At 48.6% G+C, this 21,367-nt stretch overlaps 1 protein-coding gene across 2 annotated transcripts; it reads left to right on the plus strand.

Annotated features, from left to right (window-relative positions):
- Window positions 1-10,119: 10,119 nt before the first annotated feature.
- On the plus strand, window positions 10,120-13,845 carry KLF4 (Kruppel like factor 4). 2 transcript variants are annotated; one of them, XM_032206128.1, is made up of 4 exons: window positions 10,120-10,215; window positions 10,328-11,267; window positions 11,379-11,543; window positions 13,045-13,845. In XM_032206128.1, exons 1-4 carry the CDS (start codon window positions 10,120-10,122, stop codon window positions 13,218-13,220), a joined length of 1,377 nt encoding a protein of 458 aa, XP_032062019.1. In that variant the 3' UTR covers window positions 13,221-13,845. The 2 variants fall into 2 exon arrangements, with proteins under 2 accessions (XP_032062019.1, XP_032062018.1); XM_032206127.1 differs by having other exon boundaries at window positions 10,328-11,543.
- The last annotated feature ends 7,522 nt before the right edge of the window (window positions 13,846-21,367 follow it).

The following is a 21,367-nucleotide window of genomic DNA, read 5'->3' on the forward strand; positions in this document are numbered from 1 at the left end:
TTTTCTCTTTCTTAAGAATTTTGGTAAAAAGCATTTATTCACATAAAAGGTATTATTTTCTTAATTGTCTGTTTCACTTTTGTCTATTACATTTGAATTTGGTCTAGGCCATGCCATGCAATCACTTTCCTACAGCAATAAATTCTTGCTTCCTCTCCTCACAACACTACACCTGGCACAACCAGTCCTAAGATATCAATGTCTAGAAATGGGGTCCAAAATAATAAGCTCACCAGAGGTTGGTAAATGTCTATCTATTGGTAGTGTATCTATTGGTAGCTGTCTATCAAGCCATAGTAAGCTGATGAGTGTGGTCTTTGGTCTACGTTAATCATGAAAGGGAAAAAGAAAAGGCTCTCATGGCATTCAGGACTGGGTCAGACTGATACTGCAGACATCAGCAGACATGTTTTAACTCAGGTGGGACCTGGTCAGAACTGTGAGCTGATGGGGAACACCACAGAGAGCTGCTGAAACCAGATGGCTTTCCCTCATGCATTGCTCTTTGCTGATGAATAAACCTCACAGTAGTAGCATGGATGCTGTTCCCAATGGCAAAATAAATGCTTCTTTTACTAGCATAACTAACACAAGCTTGGCATAAGCTTAAAAAATAAGCAAAATTAGTTAGCACTGATGCAAGCCACATTTAACCAATGTGGCAGCACTAAAATCATCCTCCATTCCCAAATGATACTACTCCCTCTGTCCTCGTCTTCAATTGAAAATGAATTGTTAAATACCCCATTCAGAGTGTTTACATTTTTTTGTGACTTTTTTAACCACTGAAGCTGCCCAATTCAGGTGCTTGTCACCCACTAAGGTTTTGAGAGCAGGCAAATATCTGGCCAGGAAACAAAGCAGCTGTCCTTTGGGGTCATGTTTTCAGTCACCTGCATGTCTCAAGGTGCTCTGCATGACCCTGTGGGACACGTAAATTAGGTAGGTGTCTTTGATATTCTCATGGGTTGTGCAGAAGGGAGTCACAGATGACTAAGAAGACATTCTGTGACACAGTGGTGCCCGGGAGAGTGGCGAACTGATGATGTTGATGGTAGTCTGGTGCTCCATGCCCCTGGAAGAGTTGTGCGTCCAAGTCCCTTTGGCCGAAGCTGCGTTGGAGGCTGTGGTGATGAACACACACGGAGCAGTCTTGCTAACTGTCAGAAATAAAATGACTGTAATCAACACCTACTGCGCTCAGAGGGTCATGAATCCCAGAACCAGGAGAGAGGGGGCTGGAACGATACAAAGGACATAATGTAGCAGCAGCAGAGGGAAACTGAGTCAAGTTCAGAGTGACTGTCTGGAGGCACTTCCTTATCCTGCAGTGTGTGAGGCTAAAGGAAATTCTAGCAACCCACAGCTTTTGAGTCACTGTAAAGCAGACCGACGCAAGAACTAGGGTAGGATGAAAGCTCATTTGCCCTGGTGTACATTCTTTATTCTGCAGTCTTTTTGCACGTAATCCTTCCACCATAACCAAGAAGGCAGCTGACCATATAATAGTGCTCCAGATTGCTCTTAAGAAGCATCCTGTTCACCCTTTTGTCTGTCTGAAACAGACCAGGTCTGTCTTGGTATTCATACTGCAGAACTTCTCCTGGCTTCCAAAACCTTGGACACAGATGGAGATGTTACCACTCATTTCCTGTGTGCAGTAATCTCAGTGCTGAGAGTCAAGCCAGTCTTTTCCAAAGAGAAGGAAATGTGAGTGCACTCAGTTGGGGTTTCTTTTCAGGGGACTTGTAAGGGTTTGCCTGCAGAGAGGGCTCTGGTAGCCTGTCACACAGCTTCATCAGGCAGTCAGATCAGCTCCTCTGGCACAAAGTTTGAGAAAGTAAGATATATAGGAGGAGAAACACTTTACTATGTATACCCTTTTAGCTATCAGAAGAGGAGGAAACTGGAGAAAAAAATAGGAGAGAAAAAAAAAAAAAAGAGTAAAGAAAAAGTGGACCAGTGGACCTGGGCCAAGATGGGAGGGTGAAAACAATAATAATAGTATCTTCAAAGGAAAGGCAGTACTTAGGAGGCACAGAGATGCAAGGGAGCAGCCTGGAGAAAACAATCGCAGAACAAGCTGCAAATATTGCTTGGAACAGATTCACAATGATGAGGTTTGCCCAGCTTGGCAAGAACATGCCTGCAGAAGCAGGGTCTCAAAGAGTGATCTCCAGGGTTAAGTGAATCTCCTCTCTCTCTAACACCAAACACATTGCATACACTGACTTCCAGGAGATCTCTACCTACCAGCATCTCATGTCAATTTAAAGGAGGAAAGCCAGGATCTGCAGTCTTACACATCTTTTCAAAGGACCTTGATATGTGCCAGGTATGCTGTCCTGCCCAAAGATCCAGATCTGTGTGTTTCCACCTGCTATGTCCCATATATTTCCACAACATCGTCACCCAAGCTTAAAGCAATGGAGAACTGCCCAGGCACCATGGCATATCTTACAACAGGTTATCCAGCTTCCCAAAAAAGAAATCTGACTGTATTTATATAGTCCTGGCTTCCAGGTGATGGGTCTCACTAGGACCTCACTGAGTGAATTATGAGTACATTATATTAAGAGACATCTTCCTTTCCTTTATAGTCCAGTCACTTTGTAATACTTCCATTTTTCACAACCAAAAAGAGTGGGATTTTTAGGATCTCACTACAACTAAGTGACAAAAGTTTGAGCATTCAGGTAAGGAGCCACGGGACTTACACAAACATCATTTGTGATGGTGGATGTTACAAAAGGAAAAGAGAGAGAGAGAGAGAGAGGAAAAAAAAAATGAGCAGATCACCTTTTTAGGTGATGAATCAATGAGCCACAACTATACACACATGGATTTGGGCATAAAGAAGGTGTCACTGGCTGGATGGGACACTTTTGGTCACAGCAAAGTCTAACTTACCTTTCAAAATGACTGCTGGCACTGAAGACCAGAGCTGGCAGCCTTGTGACATGACCTGAGGCACAGGCACCTTTTTGGGGAACACCCCTGCGACCTCTTTTCATGCCCAGCCCCTGCCAGCCGGTCTCCTTAAATGCACCCTATGGGGCGATGTAGTGCTTGAACAACGTCTCCAGGTCCTTTCGCCCTGCTCTGGAGGCAGATCTGTGTCCCTGGCTGAAGGGGCAGGCCAGGTACCCTCCTCGCAGCTCCTGCTGCCCACACGTTGTGAGAGGCCATGGCCTGTAAGGCCAGTCAGGAGATCTTATCAATAGGAGTGCTCTTTGGCAATCAGTCCTCTGGGGGTAATATCACAGATTCATCTGACAATGAGCGTGTCTTTACTCATGGGGAGCCAGCATCAGGGAGCATTAACTGGTGTTAGTGTCCTACCGTGTCTTAATGACTTGTACATTTATCCATAGCCTTGGCTGCGCTGGTCCTTGTCATACACTGCGTGCACTACAAAGAGTTCTGCTGATGTATACACAGAAACTTTAACGGAGTTCGGAAGCAAACACATTTCTTTTGGGTTTAGCTGTATCATTTCTCCACAAAACGATGGTATTAGGCCTCCCAGTGGAAAAAAAAATAAATAAATAAAAAATAAAATAAAATAAAAACAAAAAATAATTGTGAAAACATTAACGTTGCAAAATCAGGCACACAACATTGTGTGCTAACAAACTGGATGTGCCAGAATTGAAGTAGCCCATGCCGCCTTCTTTTGGTCCCTCTCTTGCACTACAGGATCACCAGGCACTTCCAGGGCAGCTCAGCCCGCCGATTGCCCAAGGTATGCATGCTGCTCAGCCCCAACCTAAATTCCACCTAGGGCTTCCCACTGTTTCAGCATCCCCGCAGGCCCTCAGCCTGACAGTAGGAAACGCTTGGCACAAAGACTTAGGTGGAATTCAGACCGGCTGAATCTGGAGCGTAATGAGCAGCTATTCCTTATTCTGTTTCTTCCTCATTGTGCAGAGTGTGGCCCCAGGCCTCAATTACTGCACGCTATTCAATCCCTGCTCAGAATGCAGCGTTATTAATTTCCTCATGTCTCCTCATTGCTGACTTCCTATGGCACTCCTCATCCCCATGTCCCTGCAAATGCAGCGTGTGTCGGGGCAGCCCCGAGGCGAGCAGCACATCTCAGCCTGGAGGTGCAAGGCACCATCCACCCTCTATGTGCCCTTCAGTGGGCACAGTTCCATCTGTGCCATCCTCTTCCCTGGAAAAAACGCCCTGCTCCTTCCCTGCAAAACTTCCCTGGAAGCGATGGAGCCACCAACCCCAGCCTTCTGCAACACCACCAGAGCATCGTTACGCAGAGACTACGTTAAAAATCTGAGAGCCTTTTCCATATTGCTCTCATTAAGAGAGCAAGAGACTGTTATCATAGAGTAATGGACTCCTGCTGGTCCATTAGTGTTGAAGCAGAGCTGGAGGCATTTATGGAAACAATGTGGAAGCCTGATATTTATTCTCAGAGTGGGCAGCATTGATCCTTTGTCCCAGCGTTCTCTTACAATGTCTTTATCCCTGTTCAAATGAGGGGAATATTTATCTAATCATTTCCTCTGCTGGATGCTGGTGCAGTGCAGCAGCAGATGTTCCTGTCTTCGGCACGGCAGATCGCTTGGAAAGACATCTCGGGTGAATCAGGTCAGCTTACCCACAACGCTGCACGGGAGGAGCAGTGACAAGATGTCAGGGGCATTGTTTACTGCCCTGTGACTACCCGGCTCATTAGCACAAATTTAATTTAAACACTGCTGGTTAAACCGAGAGGTACTTTACTGCTAAGCCCTCTCTTACTCTCTCCTCACGCAAGTTAAGGCGCATTGTGCACCAGAAGCAGCTATCTCACATTTTCTGGTTTTCCCGTATCTCGCACCTTAATGCACGTTTTGTTAGGAAGCTTGTTATCAGCTCAGATTACACTCCTTAGAAGCACCCCTTTTACTCAAACAAAAGAAACTCAGAACTCAACCAGGGAGAGAGGGCTTGGAAAATCCACTGGCGCTGAAAGCTGATTTCTCCTGTGTGGGTGCTGAGACCGATTTACTAATTCCTGCAGCTTTAGGGCTTCGTTGGGAGCAAAATGTCACCAGTTCTTGTAGGAGTAAAGTTTCTTTTCCTTCCCAGAGGCTATCGGACAGCAGTTCCTTAAGGGTTTCAGGCAGTTAGTGATGACAGGGTCTGGGTCCCCAAGCAGGGTTCAGGAAGGTGAATTAGCGGTAATCCCAGTACCTCGCTGCTTCTTCAGAGGCATCTCCACAGAGGAACTTGGGTTTCCCACCTTTACATCTCCCAGTATCTTACAGAATACACCAAGTCTGTCATGAAACAATGAGAACCATCTTCTGATTAGCTAAAAGTTGGTGATTTTTCAGTTTTTCTCTATTTTTCCTTGACTCATCCATTGGCCCTAGAAACATAGAGTATATCAGCACCATGCACGTAAAATTCACTGACAAGCAAACAAACAAGAATTATTCCTCTTCACTGGGTGCAAAAGAGTTTACTTGCAGGGACTCTGGGGAGGATGCATATCGTGGAGTTCTTGTTTGCACTGGTCCTGCTGCGGGACCCACTTCTACCACTCATTATTAGAGCTTGGGGAACGACTGTGTTCAAAGATGGGGTAAACCCATTAAAACAATGAGGGATGGGGCAAAGGCATTAAAGAAGGAATGCAAAAAAATAAGAAAAAAAGTATAGAGCTCCCACTTCCCAAAGAACAGTTCAGAGTATTTTGCCTCTTAAAGAAAGACAGCAACCCTTGGACTGTTGGGAAGACGAAGGGCTGCTATATGCAAGAGCCCGGGGTGCTGTAAGATGGTCTGGCTGCCTCTGCTGTGGGCTCGTGGCATGGGGCTCAGCACCTCTGGATGTAGTGCCTGGGTCTGATGGGGATGTAGCCCCCGGTGGGAAATTCAGTGTGGACCAACAGCCTGAGCCCTGCTGAGAATCGGACCTCTGCGATTAAGCCCTGCTTAGTCAGAAGCTCTCAAGGACGAAATGCTGGTGGCAATCCCTATCACTGGGTCTTCCCAGCCTCACTCCTGTAGGAAAATAAAATAACTACCAGTAAGACACGGTGGGGCTTTCAAAAAGCAGGTGAAAACAGATTTGGCCACAGGCACTGCTGTCTCGCTCAGCGTGAACACTTATGATCTTCAGTCTGTGTGTGCCATCTGTGTATGTGTGCACTGCTGCTGCTTGGAACCTGCCTGGAACTGCCTGCAGACAGCCTTCAGAAATGTGTCCCTTGCCTTGTGCTAATAATCCGCACGTGTAGCTGCCAGCCACGCAGGGTTTTGCTTCTGTTTGCAAAAAAAAATCACATACCCCATGCAAGCAGAGGTAAATAAACCATGAGCTCAGTTACATTTTGTGAGGAGACACAAGCCGTGGTAGAAAACAGACACACGAGGTGGCTTTCTTCCCAGCTCTCCTCCTGCGGTTCCACGGGAGTTATCTGGGAAGATAAGGAAGCACAATCTCAGAGATGTAGGCAGAACATCCTCTTGCTGGCCCTGAGGACACTGTGAGCCTCCAGTCTTTCCCAAAATCTGCATCCCTGACTCTGCCAGCTGCTCTCACAACTAAAGCAGAGAGGATAAAATAAGCCACATTTTGTGGTTCCCAGAGGCAGTGGATTGAAAACCAAGTTCCAAATGCTGGCTTTAAAATAGACACACTGAGATAAACAGGTTGGTCTTGGCCTCAGGCACGTTCAGAGAGACCTTTACCTGTTGCTGATGCACTAGGGTGATGCACTCAACACCGGCTCAGGTCAGCCACCGAGGCTCCATAAGGATCAGCCCCATTAAAAACCCGATTTACCCCACTCTGCATTAACATGCCATTAATGCAGGCTGTCAGCAACAGGTCCTAATTCTCCCAAAAATGGGTGAGCAGCACCCACAGCACAGTCGGGGCTGGTGTCTGCAGGTGGAACTGCCTTCCTCCCACACAGAGCCTGGGCAGCAGGCGTCCTCCTGTCCAAGCACAGCACGGTCTGGAAAAATGTCACCGCACGTCCCCAGGCAAGAGGGACACAAATTCTGCCTGTGCAATTTTCTATCTGAGTTAAGCAATCCCCGAAGTCAGCTTTGAACAGCGCAGAGGCATGCTGCGTTCTGACTTGGTGGAAGGAAAGTTTCAGAGAAAATTGGGAAATGTGGAGAAAACCGAGAGTTGGAGGAGTCATCAACTGGCCAGAGACGGCGTATTAAAGGAAATCTGCCTTAAGGAAACCGTATTTATGTTGTTGTGTAGGCTAGGAAAGCACTGGCTGTGAGTAGCTGCAAATTTAATGCATTTAATTTTCACATTAGGGACCATTAAATCAGATTGCCTTTCGTTTAAGGGAGAAAAGGAGAATTTACAGATTGTGCTCGATTACAGAAAAAATAATGTCTTCACCTTCATGGGGGGTGTCCAAAAGCAGGTGGATTGAATGTATTGATGCCCGAAACCATCCACTTTTTTAAGCAACCTGCCAGCACTTACACAGCCCAAAATTGAGACCAAGATGTACGCAGATCACATCTTTTTAACACGAACTCACACATACCTCACACGTATCCATTGGAATTACCATGAAAAAAGTCCGTTTTAATGAAAACCTGCAAAAGCCACCTGCACTGTGCTCAGGCTTTCTCTTCCCGACACGAGCAAAGCTCAGTCATTGACTTTGCAGAGGTCGTGTCTGCTTTTGAAGCTTTCTGGGTCTCGTATTTCTAATAAGGAGATGCAATTTTAATCCCAATGCTGTCCCAGAGCTACTCCAAGCTTGAAATTCGGAACGGGGCATTGCTTAGGAGCTCTGTAAATTAACATATGCACCGACGGGGAACAAAAGAAGAACAAATGATGGGGGAAAGCCCTCCAGAGACCTTCGGGCTCCCACAGTGGGAGCTCTCTCTGGGACTAGGCTGGATGGGGGGGGGCTAAATCCCAAACCCGTTGGGGCAGGGACGGGCTAATTGATAAAGGGGTTGTCCAAGAGAGCGAGGGAACAAGCCCTGGACATAAATCCAAGCCGGGAGGTGCCAGGCAGGGAGCACCCGAGAAGTCCTTGGGCATCCCTGGGCAGCCTTCATCTGACCACGTTAATCCTTTTAGGGTTAACCCGGTGGCTCCCGGCACATCCAAGACATGGGGGGGGGGAGGCGGGGGGGAGAAGAAAATAAATAATAATTAAAAAAAAAAAAAAAAAGCCTATTTTCTAGTGCCAGAGTCATTAATAATTAACATTTATAACACGCAACTGGTAAAACCAGTTCGCTAAAATAAAGCCGGGCGCTCCGCTGTTATTTTGGGGTTTGGTTCAGCCATCATCGACGGCTCCCGGCCGGGCAGGGACCGCTCCGGGGGCGCTCCGACGGGACGGGACGGGACGGGACGGGATGGGACGGGACGGGGGCACGGCTCGGAGCCGCACGGCCCCGGGGGGGTCTCCCCGCGGGGATAGGAGCGGGGGGGGCGGCCGAGCGCCGCCGGCTCGCCATTGCCCTCTGCAGGAGCCGGGCGGCCGCTCCCGAGCCCCCCCAGCGGCCTTTGCTTTCGGGGGGGGGGAGGTGTACGCTTTTGCTCACTGTAGATATTATTATATGATCATTTTATATCATTGTGTTATATTATTGGCTTATTATTATTGTTTTTTTATTATTTATTTTTATTATTGATTTTTTATTATTGAATTTTTTATTATTGATTTTTTTATTATTGATATTATCGTTGTGGTTGTTTTTATATCTGTTTGTTTGTTTATTTATTTGTTTTTAACGCCGACGGTCTGCAGCGTTGCCCCCGCACGGAGCCGCGGGCTGCGGGACGGGGGGTCCCGGGCGGGAGGTGCTGTGGGAAAGGGGCGGGAGGGGGAAGGAAATTTGGGGATTAAAGAAAGAGAGGTGAAGGGAGGAGAGGATGGGGGAAGGGGAAAAGGGGGAAATGGGATGGGAAGGGAGGGGGAAGGGAAAGGGAAAGGGAAAAGGAAAATAAAAAGGGAAAGGGAGGAAAAAAAGGGAAGGGAAGGGAAGGGAAGGGAAGGGAAGGGAAGGGAAGGGAAGGGAAGGGAAGGGAAGGGAAGGGAAGGGAAGGGAAGGGAAGGGAAGGGAAGGGAAGGGAAGGGAAGGGAAGGGAAGGGAAGGGAAGGGAAGGGAAGGGCTCTTTAACTATTTTATTTTAATTTATTGTTTTTAAAAATATTTTAACTTATTTTATTTTAACTTATTTTACTTTATTTTACTTTAACTTATTTTATTACTTTATTTTACTTTATATTTTTATTTTTATTTTTTTCACTTTACCCAATTTCACCCAACTCCATCTGTTACGCTATCCTATGCCATGCAGCTCCATCCCGTCCCGTCCCGTCCCGTCCCGTCCCGTCCCGTCCCGTCTTGTCCCGTCTCTCCCCGTTCCCCCCTCCGCCCGGGGCGCGCTCCCGCGGCCCATCCCTCCCGGCGGGAGCGCGCACTCCCCCCCCCGCCGAAGGTGCGCGAGACCCCGCGGCGCGCGGGCATCCCCGGCTCCCCCCCCCTCTCCGCGCGCTGACGTCAGCGCCCTTCCTGCGTCACGCACCCAGCCGCGCGCACCAGGCGGGGCGGGGCGGGGCGGGGCGGGGCGGGGCGGGGCGAAGCGCGAGCTCCCGCCCCCCCCTCCCCCGTTTCCCGCCTCCTCCTCCTCCTTCCCCCCCCTTCCCGCTCTCCCCACGTGTCAGTTTGTTTTCGCCGTCGCCACGGCAACGGTGGGCGGGGCTGGCGCGAGGTGAGGTTATAAAAGGGGCGGCGGCGGCGGGCCGCGGGCAGTGCCGAGCGGGGCGCGGCGGGCTGCGGGCGGCGGCTGCGGAGCGCGGCGCGGCGCAGCGCGGCCCCTCCCTCCCTGCCTCCCCTCCCCTCCCTACTCTCCCCCTCTCCTCCGACACCGGTTCCCCCATGGCCGCGGCTCCCCGGGCAGCACCACCACCACCAGCAGCACCAGCAGCAGCAGCAGCACACCCCCGCTCCGCCCTGCCGCTGCCCCCGCCGCCCGCCTCCGCCGCCTGACGCCCGCGGTGCGGAGCGGAGCGGAGCGGAGCGGTGCGGTGCGGAGCGGAGCCCCCGGAGCGGAGCGGAGCGGAGCCGTGCTGCGGGCAGGCGGGCGGGCAGCGGGTGCGCGATGGCGCTGAGCGGCACGCTCCTCCCCTCCATCGCCACCTTCGCGGCGGGCGCCGCGGGCCGCGAGAAGGCGCCGCGGCCGGCGGGACCCGGCAACGTGAGTATCGGCGGGGCGGGGGCGCGGCGCCGGCGCCGGTGTGGTTATCGCGGGGTGTTGGTGGCGGTGGCGGTGTCGGAGCGGGGTCTGAGCCGTGCCCGTGTCCCCGCAGCGCTGGCGGGAGGAGCTGTCGCAGCTGAAGCGCCCGGCGCTGCCGGCCCGTCCCGTGGAGGCGCCGCCGCCGCCGCCGTCGGAGCTGGAGGCGGCCGCCGCTGCCCTGGGTCCCCGCCGCGACGCCGAGGAGTTCAACGAGCTGCTGGACTTCGACTTCATCCTCTCCAACTCGCTCATGCACCAGGAGCCCGCCGCCGCCGCCGCCGTGGTGGTGGCACCCGCAGCAGCAGCAGCAGGAGCAGCAGCCCCGGCCCCCGCCGCCAGCCCCTGCCCCGCCGGGCCCTTCGCCTACCCGCTGCCCCGCGCCGAGCCCGGCGGCCTCCTCTACGGCGGGGCCGGCAGCCGCGATGGGGCTCCTGCCGCCGCCGGCCCGGCCGCCGCCCCCTTCAACCTGGCCGACATCACCGACGTGTCGCCCTCCGGAGGCTTCGTGGCCGAGCTGATGCGGCCCGAGCTGGACCCGGTGTACCTGCCGGCCCCCGCCGCCGCCCTGCCGCCGCTGGGCAGCCTGCAGGGCAAGTTCGTGGTGAAGGCCGTGGGCGACTACAGCCACCCGGGGCTCAGCCCCAAGAGCGGCCCCCCGACGGCCCCGCCGCCCGGCACCGAGGGACCCGCGGCGCCCCCCTACAGCCCCCTGCCGCGGATGTGCCCCAAAATCAAGCAGGAGGCCACCCCGCCCTGCACGCTGGCCCCGCCGCCGCCGCACGGGAGCGGCCCCCGAGGAGCCCCCCAGCACGACTTCGCCATGGGCCGCCTGCTGCCCGCCCGGACTACGCCTTCGCTGGGTCCCGAGGAGATGCTGAGCAGCAGGGACTGTCTCCCCGCCGCCCCGGGGCTGAGCCACCCGCCGCTGCCGCTGCCCCCGGGGTACCCCCCAGCCCCCGGCTACCCTGCCTTCCTGCCCGAGCAGCTGCCCCCCAGCACGCTCCAGTACCAAGGTGAGTCCCCGCACCTGCCTCCTCGCCCTCGGCGGCGGGTGTGCCATGTGCCCACGACGGCACCGGGCACCAGCCGTGGCGGTGCTCACTCTGCGCCTTCCCTGCCTCTAGAGCTGATGCCGCCAGGGAGCTGCCTGCCCGAGGAGACCAAGCCAAAGAGGGGACGCCGGTCGTGGCCTAGGAAAAGGACGGCCACGCACACCTGTGACTACGCGGGCTGCGGCAAAACCTACACCAAGAGCTCGCATCTCAAGGCGCATCTGAGAACCCACACAGGTGAGACCCTGCGTGGGGTCACCGGGCTGCTGGGGCATGGGGCGAGCCCCCACGGACAGCAGAAAGGGGGCAGACAGGAGGGGAGCCAAAAGTAGCGAGCCCTAACCTTTCTCTGCTGGGTTTCTGGGCGCTTTTCTTCTCCCCTTGGCTACGTTCAGTCCTGTGCAGTCTTTGCTTACTGGCTCTGTGTTTCACTTAATGGTGCAGAATGACTCAGATGTGGGAGAGGGTGGGTTTCTTGCCGAGGCAAAGTTTGTTGCTCTTCTCTTGCTGTGTGTCTGGCTAATTAGCAGGTAGTTGGAAGTCAGTTGGGATTTGTTGCTGTAGATGTTGTTGGCCCACTTCAGAGGAAGGAGCAGCCCTCTCTCTAAGATTCTGCTTTCTTTGTTCGTGGTTAAGTGCTTCGTACACAACCCTCTTGTCTTGGCTTGCTCTGGTTCAAGGGCTCCTGTAGCTGACGGTGCCTTTAGCTATAACTCACCGGAGCCTTGACACCTCTGCGAGCTGCCGTTCCCTTTCTGAGCCCAACAGTGACAGGCTCCGTGCAGCTGTGTTGGTAGCACTGCCGGGAGTGCCTCACCTACGTGTAGGAGTGTATCTGCTCCAGGGTTATAGCACCAAAGAGACGGGGTTGAACAGCTCGCTGGTGACTGCTAGAATTCGGATAAAATCTGCCAAAGTGCACATCTGAGCTCGAGTTCAAACTTCAGCCTTACAGCTGAATGCCATATTGCAATAGCTGAGCTTGTGAAAGCAGGTACATCATGCGCAGTTTCGCCAGTGCAGGCATTCCGTAACAGCGGTTAAATAACCTGGAAATTTGCATAATTTAAATCCCGGGATTGTGAGTTTGATTCAAAACTTTCTCCCGAAGAGGAGGTGGGAAAGGGAGAAACAACAGCTTAGTGGTTAGGCTACGTGTTCGGCTAACGGCAGCGGGAAGAAAAATTGGTCAAGTGAACAGTTCTTCCTGCCCATCCCGAGACTGCCAGCGTGGTCTCCGGGAGGTGCAGGACTGAGTTCATAATTGTCAGGGAAGTTTGTCTTGCAGTCAACAGCAGTTTTGCTGTTGTGAAGACTGAAAGATTGAGCTCTTAATCGAGCTGAGCTAATGAAAACAGTTTCCAACTGGTTTTAATTGAGACCTACAATTATCTAAATGCATTATTTTTATTTTTTTTGCTGAGCTATTTCTGGTTGATATTTGATTGTGTAACGTTAGCCAGCAAAAACACAGTCTTAACTCAACGCCTGTGTTCTAAAGCTTCATGTACAAAATAAACTTTAGTGAAGATTTCAGTGGTGTTCATGCTGTACAATTCCTGTAATGTCTTGAAAAGACTGTTAGTCTGCTTGTAGTTTGCTTACAACTCCTTCAAGAACTTTGTTGCTTTTTGATACTTTTTCTGTTTTCCTCTTGAAAGTCAGGTGTTAGCAGTGGAGTGGAAACAAAGGTAGCCACAAATAAACCTTGCTGACATGTTGTTTCTGTTTTTGAAAGGTGAGAAACCTTATCACTGTGACTGGGAAGGCTGCGGATGGAAGTTTGCCCGATCCGATGAACTTACTCGTCACTACCGAAAACACACGGGCCACCGCCCTTTCCAGTGCCAGCGGTGTGACAGAGCGTTTTCCAGGTCGGATCACCTCGCCTTACACATGAAGAGGCACTTTTAATTGGAAGCAGTGGATCTTTCCCCAACTGCCTTAGAGATTCAGTATTTTACAGCACAAGGACTGTCTTCCGCAAGAAGGGGAGAACCCAGCTTAAGCACTACACAGAATCAAGGTGAAGTCTTCCAAAGAGTGGAAAGAGGGATAATTGCATATAGACATTGCAACTTTATATATATATATATATATATATATATATATATATATACATTTAAAAGAAAACCAAAAACATTGGGGTCAATGACTGGATCTTCTATCATTCCATTTGTAAATCCAACTTGAATTATTTCCGGACTACAAAATGCCAAGGAGTGACTGGAAGTCACGGATATCAGGGTTAAACAGACTGTGTGTAGTTCGGAGGGTGGGGATATTACACAGGGAAATGACATTCCCTTAAATTTTCTTTCAATGCAATATTAGATGTAAATGTCATCTTGTACTTTCCTTTTTTTCCTTCTAAAAGCCATTACGATGTTAGAAGAGGAGGAAAAATTCAGGTACAGAGTTATGTTTTAAAAGCCTATTTCATGGTGCTTAGTGACTGTTGGTTTTAGAGGTACCAAAAACAGGAAGCCAAAGTTCTCAAACTGCTGCATATCTGACAAGGAAATATTTTTGTCTTCCGATCGCCAATTATGACCTAAATCAGGTAAATAATCCTGGTTTATCTTTTTTTTTTTTTTTTTTAAAGAAAATAACTTTATGCAGACAGTCTGTAATGCACTGTGGTTTCGATGTGCAATAGTTTGTACAATGGTTTATTCCCAAATATGCCTTAAGCAGAACAAATGTTTTCTATATAGTTCTTTACATAATAAATATGTAATATAAATTTAAGCAAACTTCTATTTTGTATATTTGTAAACTACGAAGTAAAAAAAAAAAAGAACATTTTGGAGTTTGTATTTTGCATATTCAAGCGGAAAATAAGTTTTAAATAAACCTATAATATTTTATCTGAATGGCTTTTGTAATTTTCTTCTGTGCATGGATATGTCCAAAGAAAGCTTAGGTGTTTGTTAGTAGTTGAGTTTCCCAAGGCAGAGGGGGTGGTGAGGGCTTGTAGCCTCAGGACTCTGGAAGAGGTAGGATAGATAAGTGCAGTTCTGATTAAAAAAACACATCTGAGGAAAAAAAAATGTGTATTTTTTTGTTGCACATACTGAAGTGCCACTTACCAGCATCATGAAACATAAATTTTAAGGTAACAGTTACCTGTTAGAGGACATGTCCATTTGGCACGTTCGACTTCGCATATACAAATATAACAAATTTTAAAAATTTTTAGTGGTCTTTTCCGCATGTAAGACTTCTAGCTTCATTTTCTTGGGTTTCTTAGATAAGCTTGTATAATTCCTCTGACTTTCAAGTGAATGAACAAGGATCAGCTGAGTAACATAGTGAAGGCTAAGCATGAATTAAGGAATAACATGCATGCATAAAACACCTTTAAACAATAAACTACATGCAGTCTCATTTAATTTGAAGCCTGCTCTGTCCTGGAAATTCAATAAGCCAACAGTATGTGAAGAGCCAAAATTCCTGTAGGAGTCCTGGTATACATATGTAACTTGGGAATGTTGACCATGCAGAATCTAGATGCACATTCGGGATGTGTTGCTGCCAGTTCTCCAGTGTACCTCCAGCTGCACTTGCTTTTCTGCAGTCAATGCAGTGAGCCCATTGCATGGCTTGGGTAGTTAGCGCTTTTGTTGTAGTTGTCCTTAGGGACCTCATTGCTCTATTTTCTTTACAAACATGTAGCAATAAGATGATTTCAACATGAATACTTGCTGAATAGGACATGCTTTTTTAACTACTCTTTGTAAAGAGAAGGAAGAAGTGATTCTTCTCCCTCTATTTTAAAATGTACGTCAGCCAGGAATCCGTGTGTGTATATATATAATGCTGAATAAAGCTGACCATGGAAAATAGATTACAGGCAAGAGCCATTCCTATTTTTTCAGCAGTTAAAGCAGGAGCTGTAATATCAACTTCTTGTTCCACATGTCCCATTAAATTCCACATTTTCTTGTGTTCTTTGTGTAGTGACTGGCACCTTTTCTTTCTAAAGCTATCTAAGTCCCACAGCGATGCTGAAACTATTTCTCACCCCTTATCTCCTAGGCAGGCTTTCTTCACCTGGAGCTATCTTAGTTGGTTTGGTTCGTAAGTAACATGGGGAACAGGGAATGTCTTGTTTGGTTTGCAAATATCAGCTATTTAAAGTTATGAGTCATCCTGAAGCTTTTTTTTTTTTTATGTGGAAACTTAAAAACAGTAATTTCTGACATTTTTCTGTTGCTTTGGATGTGGGTCCTAGAGAAGGTATCCAAGGTCAGTGTTGTAGCTGACCTGGAGTGTTCTGTCTCTAACGCTGGTACACACTTGGGTAGCCGTAGGATCACCTTTGTAGTACTGCTGTTCAGCATGTCCTAAATCTGTGCAAGGTTTATGTCCTAACACATACATATGTACTGAAATCAGCAGGTTTCATCTGAGAAACTTGTTGGGTTCTTTTTGTTTTGTTTTTGTGTTCCCCGTGTGCTGTCATTATAAAACCTTAGGAATTTTATAAGGTGCTCTAGCATTTACTAATCTGTATCTGTTAATGCCAACTTCAGTTTCTCTTTGATGGTTTTATAGACCCTAGGTTTATAGTTGCACAAACAATAGTGTTCTTGAAATGGGGCTTTGTTCTCTTCTCCCACATGACTTTTTTTTCCCCCTGTTCCTAACTAAGCTGTCCTCATGTATGACTTTCTTTCCAGAGCTAAACAGATGCAGTTGCAGCTTGGTATTTAAAAAGAAATGCTGCTGTTCCTTTAACCATTTCCAAAATGCTATTCCTATACTTTCAGGACAGGAGCCAACAGTCAATTTTTGCTGCACAGTATGCAGCCCAGGAGAGGCAGTGCTTGTTCTTAAGGAGGTCTCTGGGGGAAATACTGAAACGAGCAGTCGTACCAGTTGTGCTCTGCTCGCATAGGTAGAGCTACAAATAGCACGTCCTGTTCGCCACCTGCTTCATTGTGTCTGTCCTCATGGAACTGCACTTAGGTGCAAGAACATAAATGGATGCAGTGGAGCAACACATAAATCAAAAGCCATATCTAGTAAAGCGCATGTAAAACACCAAGCAGTCTTGTAAGGGTGTCTTGAAAAACGGGATTTGTTTAGCATTACTAAAGTTATATTCATGTGTTGCTCTGCTCAGGCTTGGGCGTCTGGAAGCTGGGTTTATTAGGGGTGGCCTCTCTGACATAGGGTGAGCACCTCCGGAGCTGCCCCGGAGCATGACTTTAGCTATGAAAGGGAAAAGCTCCCCGGGCAGAGAATGATCTCTGCAGTCAAGCTGCAGCCATCCTTAATTCTACTCACCCCTCGCCCAAATCTCTCTCCTGAGCACATTTAACGTGTGAAGATGGAGCTGTTTTAAACAAGATGACACACGTCTGCCTACCGGGTGCCAAGTGTTCAAAAGTGGCATCGGAACAAAAACCTGCTCAGAGCCGCAGCGCTCCTGTGCACTTGTCTGCTGCACACTGCGGGGCTGGAAGCTTCGTGTGCTTCAGACTTGTTTGCTGCATGCAACCTGGCACAAATGCCTTCAGCTTTCCCCTGTCACATGGAGCTGTGCTTTGAAAAGAGTTGCTTTTCCCTCCATGGAGCTACCAACCCCTGCCACTGCTGAAGTCAACTGCGAATCTCGCAGGGATTTGTATTAAGCTGATATGAATCAGTGAATTTCATTCCCCTTCTCTTTAATAAGGGGAGATCAGAGACTCCTGCGGTTAATCACCCCGAGTGCTAACGGTTCGACTGAATTAGTTTACACAGGTTTCCTATGGGAGTGTGCTAGGCGTTAGAGCTAGCCTGCTCCCATTGAAGTCGCTGGCAAGCGCTTTAACGGCATCTGAGCACAAGAATTTCCAAATTAAACCCATTGCATACTGTGTTCCTTCCTGGGCTTTCCTCCTCCCTGGGTCCAACCCGATTGTGTCAGCTAAGGCACAAATGAGGAGCAGGGGAACATGTTGCAAATGTGTACAGCTTGCATAGATTGATACTCATGATGCTTGCTTGGGTCTGGATGCGGTAGGAGCGCTTGTTGGAGGAATAGCAGAAGGCACAGTGATCGAAACTCGCTTGGAGAGGAAGAGGAGCACCACCACCACGAACATCAACAGCACGTGTTGACCTGTACTTGCCAGGAAAGCTGCCCGGATTACGTATCAGTGTGTGGGATCAGTGGGTATATCTTTGGAGACCGAGGAGAGCAGTATGTACATACAAGAGGAGAAGGCCCATCATTCACCGAAATTTAATTGAGGTCACATTGGCTTCGAGCCACAGGGTAACACACCCACATTCCCCTGTCTGCAGTACACCTGGATGACTCACGTTTCGTTGTCTGCCCTCCTCTCCCGTGGTGAATTACCGGGGGACATTTCCATTACCGCTGAGGGCCTTGCCACCGAGTGCAGAAGTCGTCTCTGCGGCATGGAAGTGGGTGGTGGTGGTGGTTCCGCAGCCTTGTTCTCCACCCTGGCTGCAGATAGGTATCTGCTAGACTCCTTTTCACCTTTGGATGCTTACCTGTGAGCCCTCGGGGCTGGAACCTTAATTGTGTGAAAGACAGGAGGGGAAAAAGTGGGTTGTACTTTATGAATGTTTGTTCTATATTTAGAGTATGAGTGCCCTAGGTTTTACGGAAGATGAGTGGCCATAGCAGCTGCTCCTGAGAGGTACCTGGAAGCTGTACCTTTTCCCTTCGGTGATGCTTTCTGAACTCTGGAAATTGTGGATGCATTTGTAACAGAGACAGTCATTTTCACAGGTCACAAACATTGTGACACGTTTGTTAACAAGAAGTTAAAACACCGAGCTCCTTTCACTCACGAGCTTGTATGAGCAGAAGTGTAATCATGTGCTGCTATCACCTCAGCAATCTTGCTGCAACTCTAAAAAAAGTTTTGCATGGTTTTACTCAGGGTACAGCGTGCTTGTTTATCAAGCACAAGCTAAGGCTTGCTTAAATCTTGCCATTCAAGTTCTCTGCTATTACACTTTCCGTCTTTATTCAACAAAATGATAGAGCTGCCCTGTACCGGTTGGCTGAAGACCCTTCATTTTAGAAACATATATCCCGCAGTTGTCTAGAAGGATTTTCCCCACTGTCCACAACATCACACTGCCAGCACAGAAAATTTATTTACTGGACACTTCCCTGTTGGAGTGTGATGTCTGTGGGCATACATCCTTGTGTCAGTGCCTTTGTGGCTGGTAGGAGCACAGCGTAGGGTCTGCTTCATCCTCCCACCCCTGGAAAGCCAGGGAAGGATAATTGGCAGTGCTGGCTCAGGGAAGCAGGCTTGGGGTTGCCACGTGGAAAAACTTGTCTCCACAGGCTTTTGCCACCTGCCCGCCTGTGCCTGCCATGTGCTTCCTGCCATGTGGAGGAGACGTTGCTCACACATACACAAAAGCATTTCTCGAGGTTCCTGCTCAAGTTTGATGTGCACACTGGGCTGCTGGGAGGGCGCCATGGGCGTCAGCGCTGTTTGATGTCCAGATTCCTGCTAGGATATTCCAGCAGAATGGTCTCCTTGGGGCCTAGCGTCCGTCATCGTTATGTTCCCCTTTTCTGATAAAATGAACATTGTACGTTAATATGTTGATAAACTACTGGGGCAACACTGACGGCGATTACTGAAGCGTGTTGGAATTCACTTTCTAAGCTCTGGATGAGATCTTGTTCTGTGTTTAGGCTCCAAACATACTGAGTCAATAATGCAGTTGGCTACTCAAGGAGGCTACCCAAAGGGAAGTGTTTGTCTTTGCACTGGGATGCACTAGGTTTGGCTGTCCTTTCCCAGTTCCTGCATCACACTATTTCAGCAACAGGCTCCCCCCGCCCGACGAGGAATGGCCAAGTTTGTTGGCCGTGCAATGGGTTATTATTCGTGTTACCAAATATCGAGAAGTTTTCCAGCGGAAAGCAAAATATTTCACTGCTTTCAGCCTTCCTGCCTCCCCAGTAATTGCTCGTGCTCTCTTCAGCCTTAGAGAATATTATAATGTTCCTGTCACCTGTCAAAGATGTTTTACTACCTTCCTTCTGTAAACACCTTCTAGCCAACATTTGCTTTGACAAAGTTCCCATGTTCACAATGTAAAACTTACTGGCAAGGCTTCGTATGCAAAGAGACTAGCTCACTAATTGCTATGGTCGGGGCAATGGGTTCCCTCTATCCCTGTTGTCGAGGAGCAGAGGGCAGAGCAGTGCCCAGCCAAGCCTGGCCACGGGCGTCCTGCCTCAGCCGCTGGCCAGAAACCTAACAGTGAGACCAGGTTACCCTGGCAGGGACACGTCAGGGGTAACCCCTCCTTGCTCTCCCCGGAAAATTCCCTCCCTAGCCCCGATGATTACAGGTTTGTTCAGGCTCAGAAGCTTGAGAACCGTAGATCCCTGTCAACCCTGTGTTTGCTTTGCACTACTTGCTGTTGTAGCTCCGCAGATTCTACTTAATAAATATTTGATCCCCTCTGGTGCCGTGCTGAGCTCCTGGCTTCAGAGAGCCTTTGTGGCAAGCAGTTTCACAGTTATGTGCTAGCCTAAAAATAAAGGTGGGGGTAGAGGAGAAGAAAGTATTTCCTTCCTTCAGTTTCTGAGGCTGCCACCTTCCAGATTCCTACCATTTCCTCTTTTCTACATTCTGCAAGCACGAGAGAGGGAAAGGATGTATGCTTCTGCTCTCAATCATCCCTGATTTTGTTGTTTACTGCCAAAGGCTGGAAACATTCAGCTTCAGTTGTACTTTTTAATGAATTTGGGAAGAGAAAGTAAATACAAACTTTTTACATATGTGCATTTTTACATATGGATGAGTTCATCTCGTCTACTGTACACTGGAAGAGTGCCAGGAGAAATTAGCCTAATATGATATTTCAGTCAATATTTAAAAGATGTTTTGGCTTACTTTTTTTTTTTTTTTTAATCACCAGGACATTTGATAAGCCCTCATCCATCGGTGTTTTCTTGTTTAAGGCTGAGCAATTCTTCACATTTTATTCAAAGTAAAGCAAACAAACAAACAACCTCCCCCTCCTCCCCCCCCCAACATACCCCCACACCCCCTCACACACACTTTTCATAATTTTCTTCAGGTCTTTGAATCTTTGCAAGATGTGATACCATTGGTTAAAACATCTCCCGCCTCATGTACCCACACATCCACATGGGCTTGAATAACTCATTATTTACTTACACACATTTATTACTAAGGCATTGTTAGTAATTCTTGGGTTTGTCTATTTGCTCTCATTTATTGTTACGTGGAAAGGGAAGCTGCAGTGTTCATTGGTGCATATCTAACCTTTCTGATATTAACTCCAGCTTTTTCTCTGGTTTATATTTCCAGTACCCTTTTTTTTCTGCATGTCTTTCCCTGTTGTGTCCTGGATTTTGAGGAGTAAGTGTCAAAAAAGTAGTTTCCCTTCGTACTACGTATAGAAATCCACTCCAGGTGACAGAATGAGCTTTCTAAGAAGTGATCAAGGTGAATCGTAGCTGTCTGGGAATCCGACTGCCTCATTAGCAAACCAAATTCTGATGGTTACAGGTAAATCCCCTTGGTGGGATGAGGTTTTGGTTTATGCTGATTTGGGGCTAAGCAAATGAACCACATAGGCAAATCCAAAGCATTATAAAAATAGGCAGCACTTTGAAAAAGTTTAAGATCTGAATCTTCAGGGTCCAAAATTGGAAGCTATGTGTGAATGAGGTAAAGGAGTGCGGGAGGAGAGGTATCGGGGTATAGAGAGCAGAGGAACGATTCATGTATTGCCCAAACCACTGTGTAAGTCAGAGGTTTTTTCTGGCTGGCTTCACCCAGCATTTTGCTCTGTGCTAAACATAAGATGACAGAGTTTACATTTAATAACTTCGCCCAAGTTAGTCATTTGAATAAGTATTGACCGTCCGTGGACACATCTCCCTAGGGAGCACAGCAGCACACAAGGCAGAAAAGGGAGCTCTCCATCCACTTTGTGTATGTCGTTCAGAAAACCTGAGGCACAAATTTCCTCCAGCACAGGGAAGGAAGTCTCTCTGCAGATTGCTCGGTCCCCTGTCCCAGTCTGCT

The sequence above is a fragment of the Aythya fuligula genome, chromosome Z (genome assembly GCF_009819795.1).
Source record: "Aythya fuligula isolate bAytFul2 chromosome Z, bAytFul2.pri, whole genome shotgun sequence".
NCBI classification, from domain to species: domain Eukaryota; kingdom Metazoa; phylum Chordata; class Aves; order Anseriformes; family Anatidae; genus Aythya; species Aythya fuligula.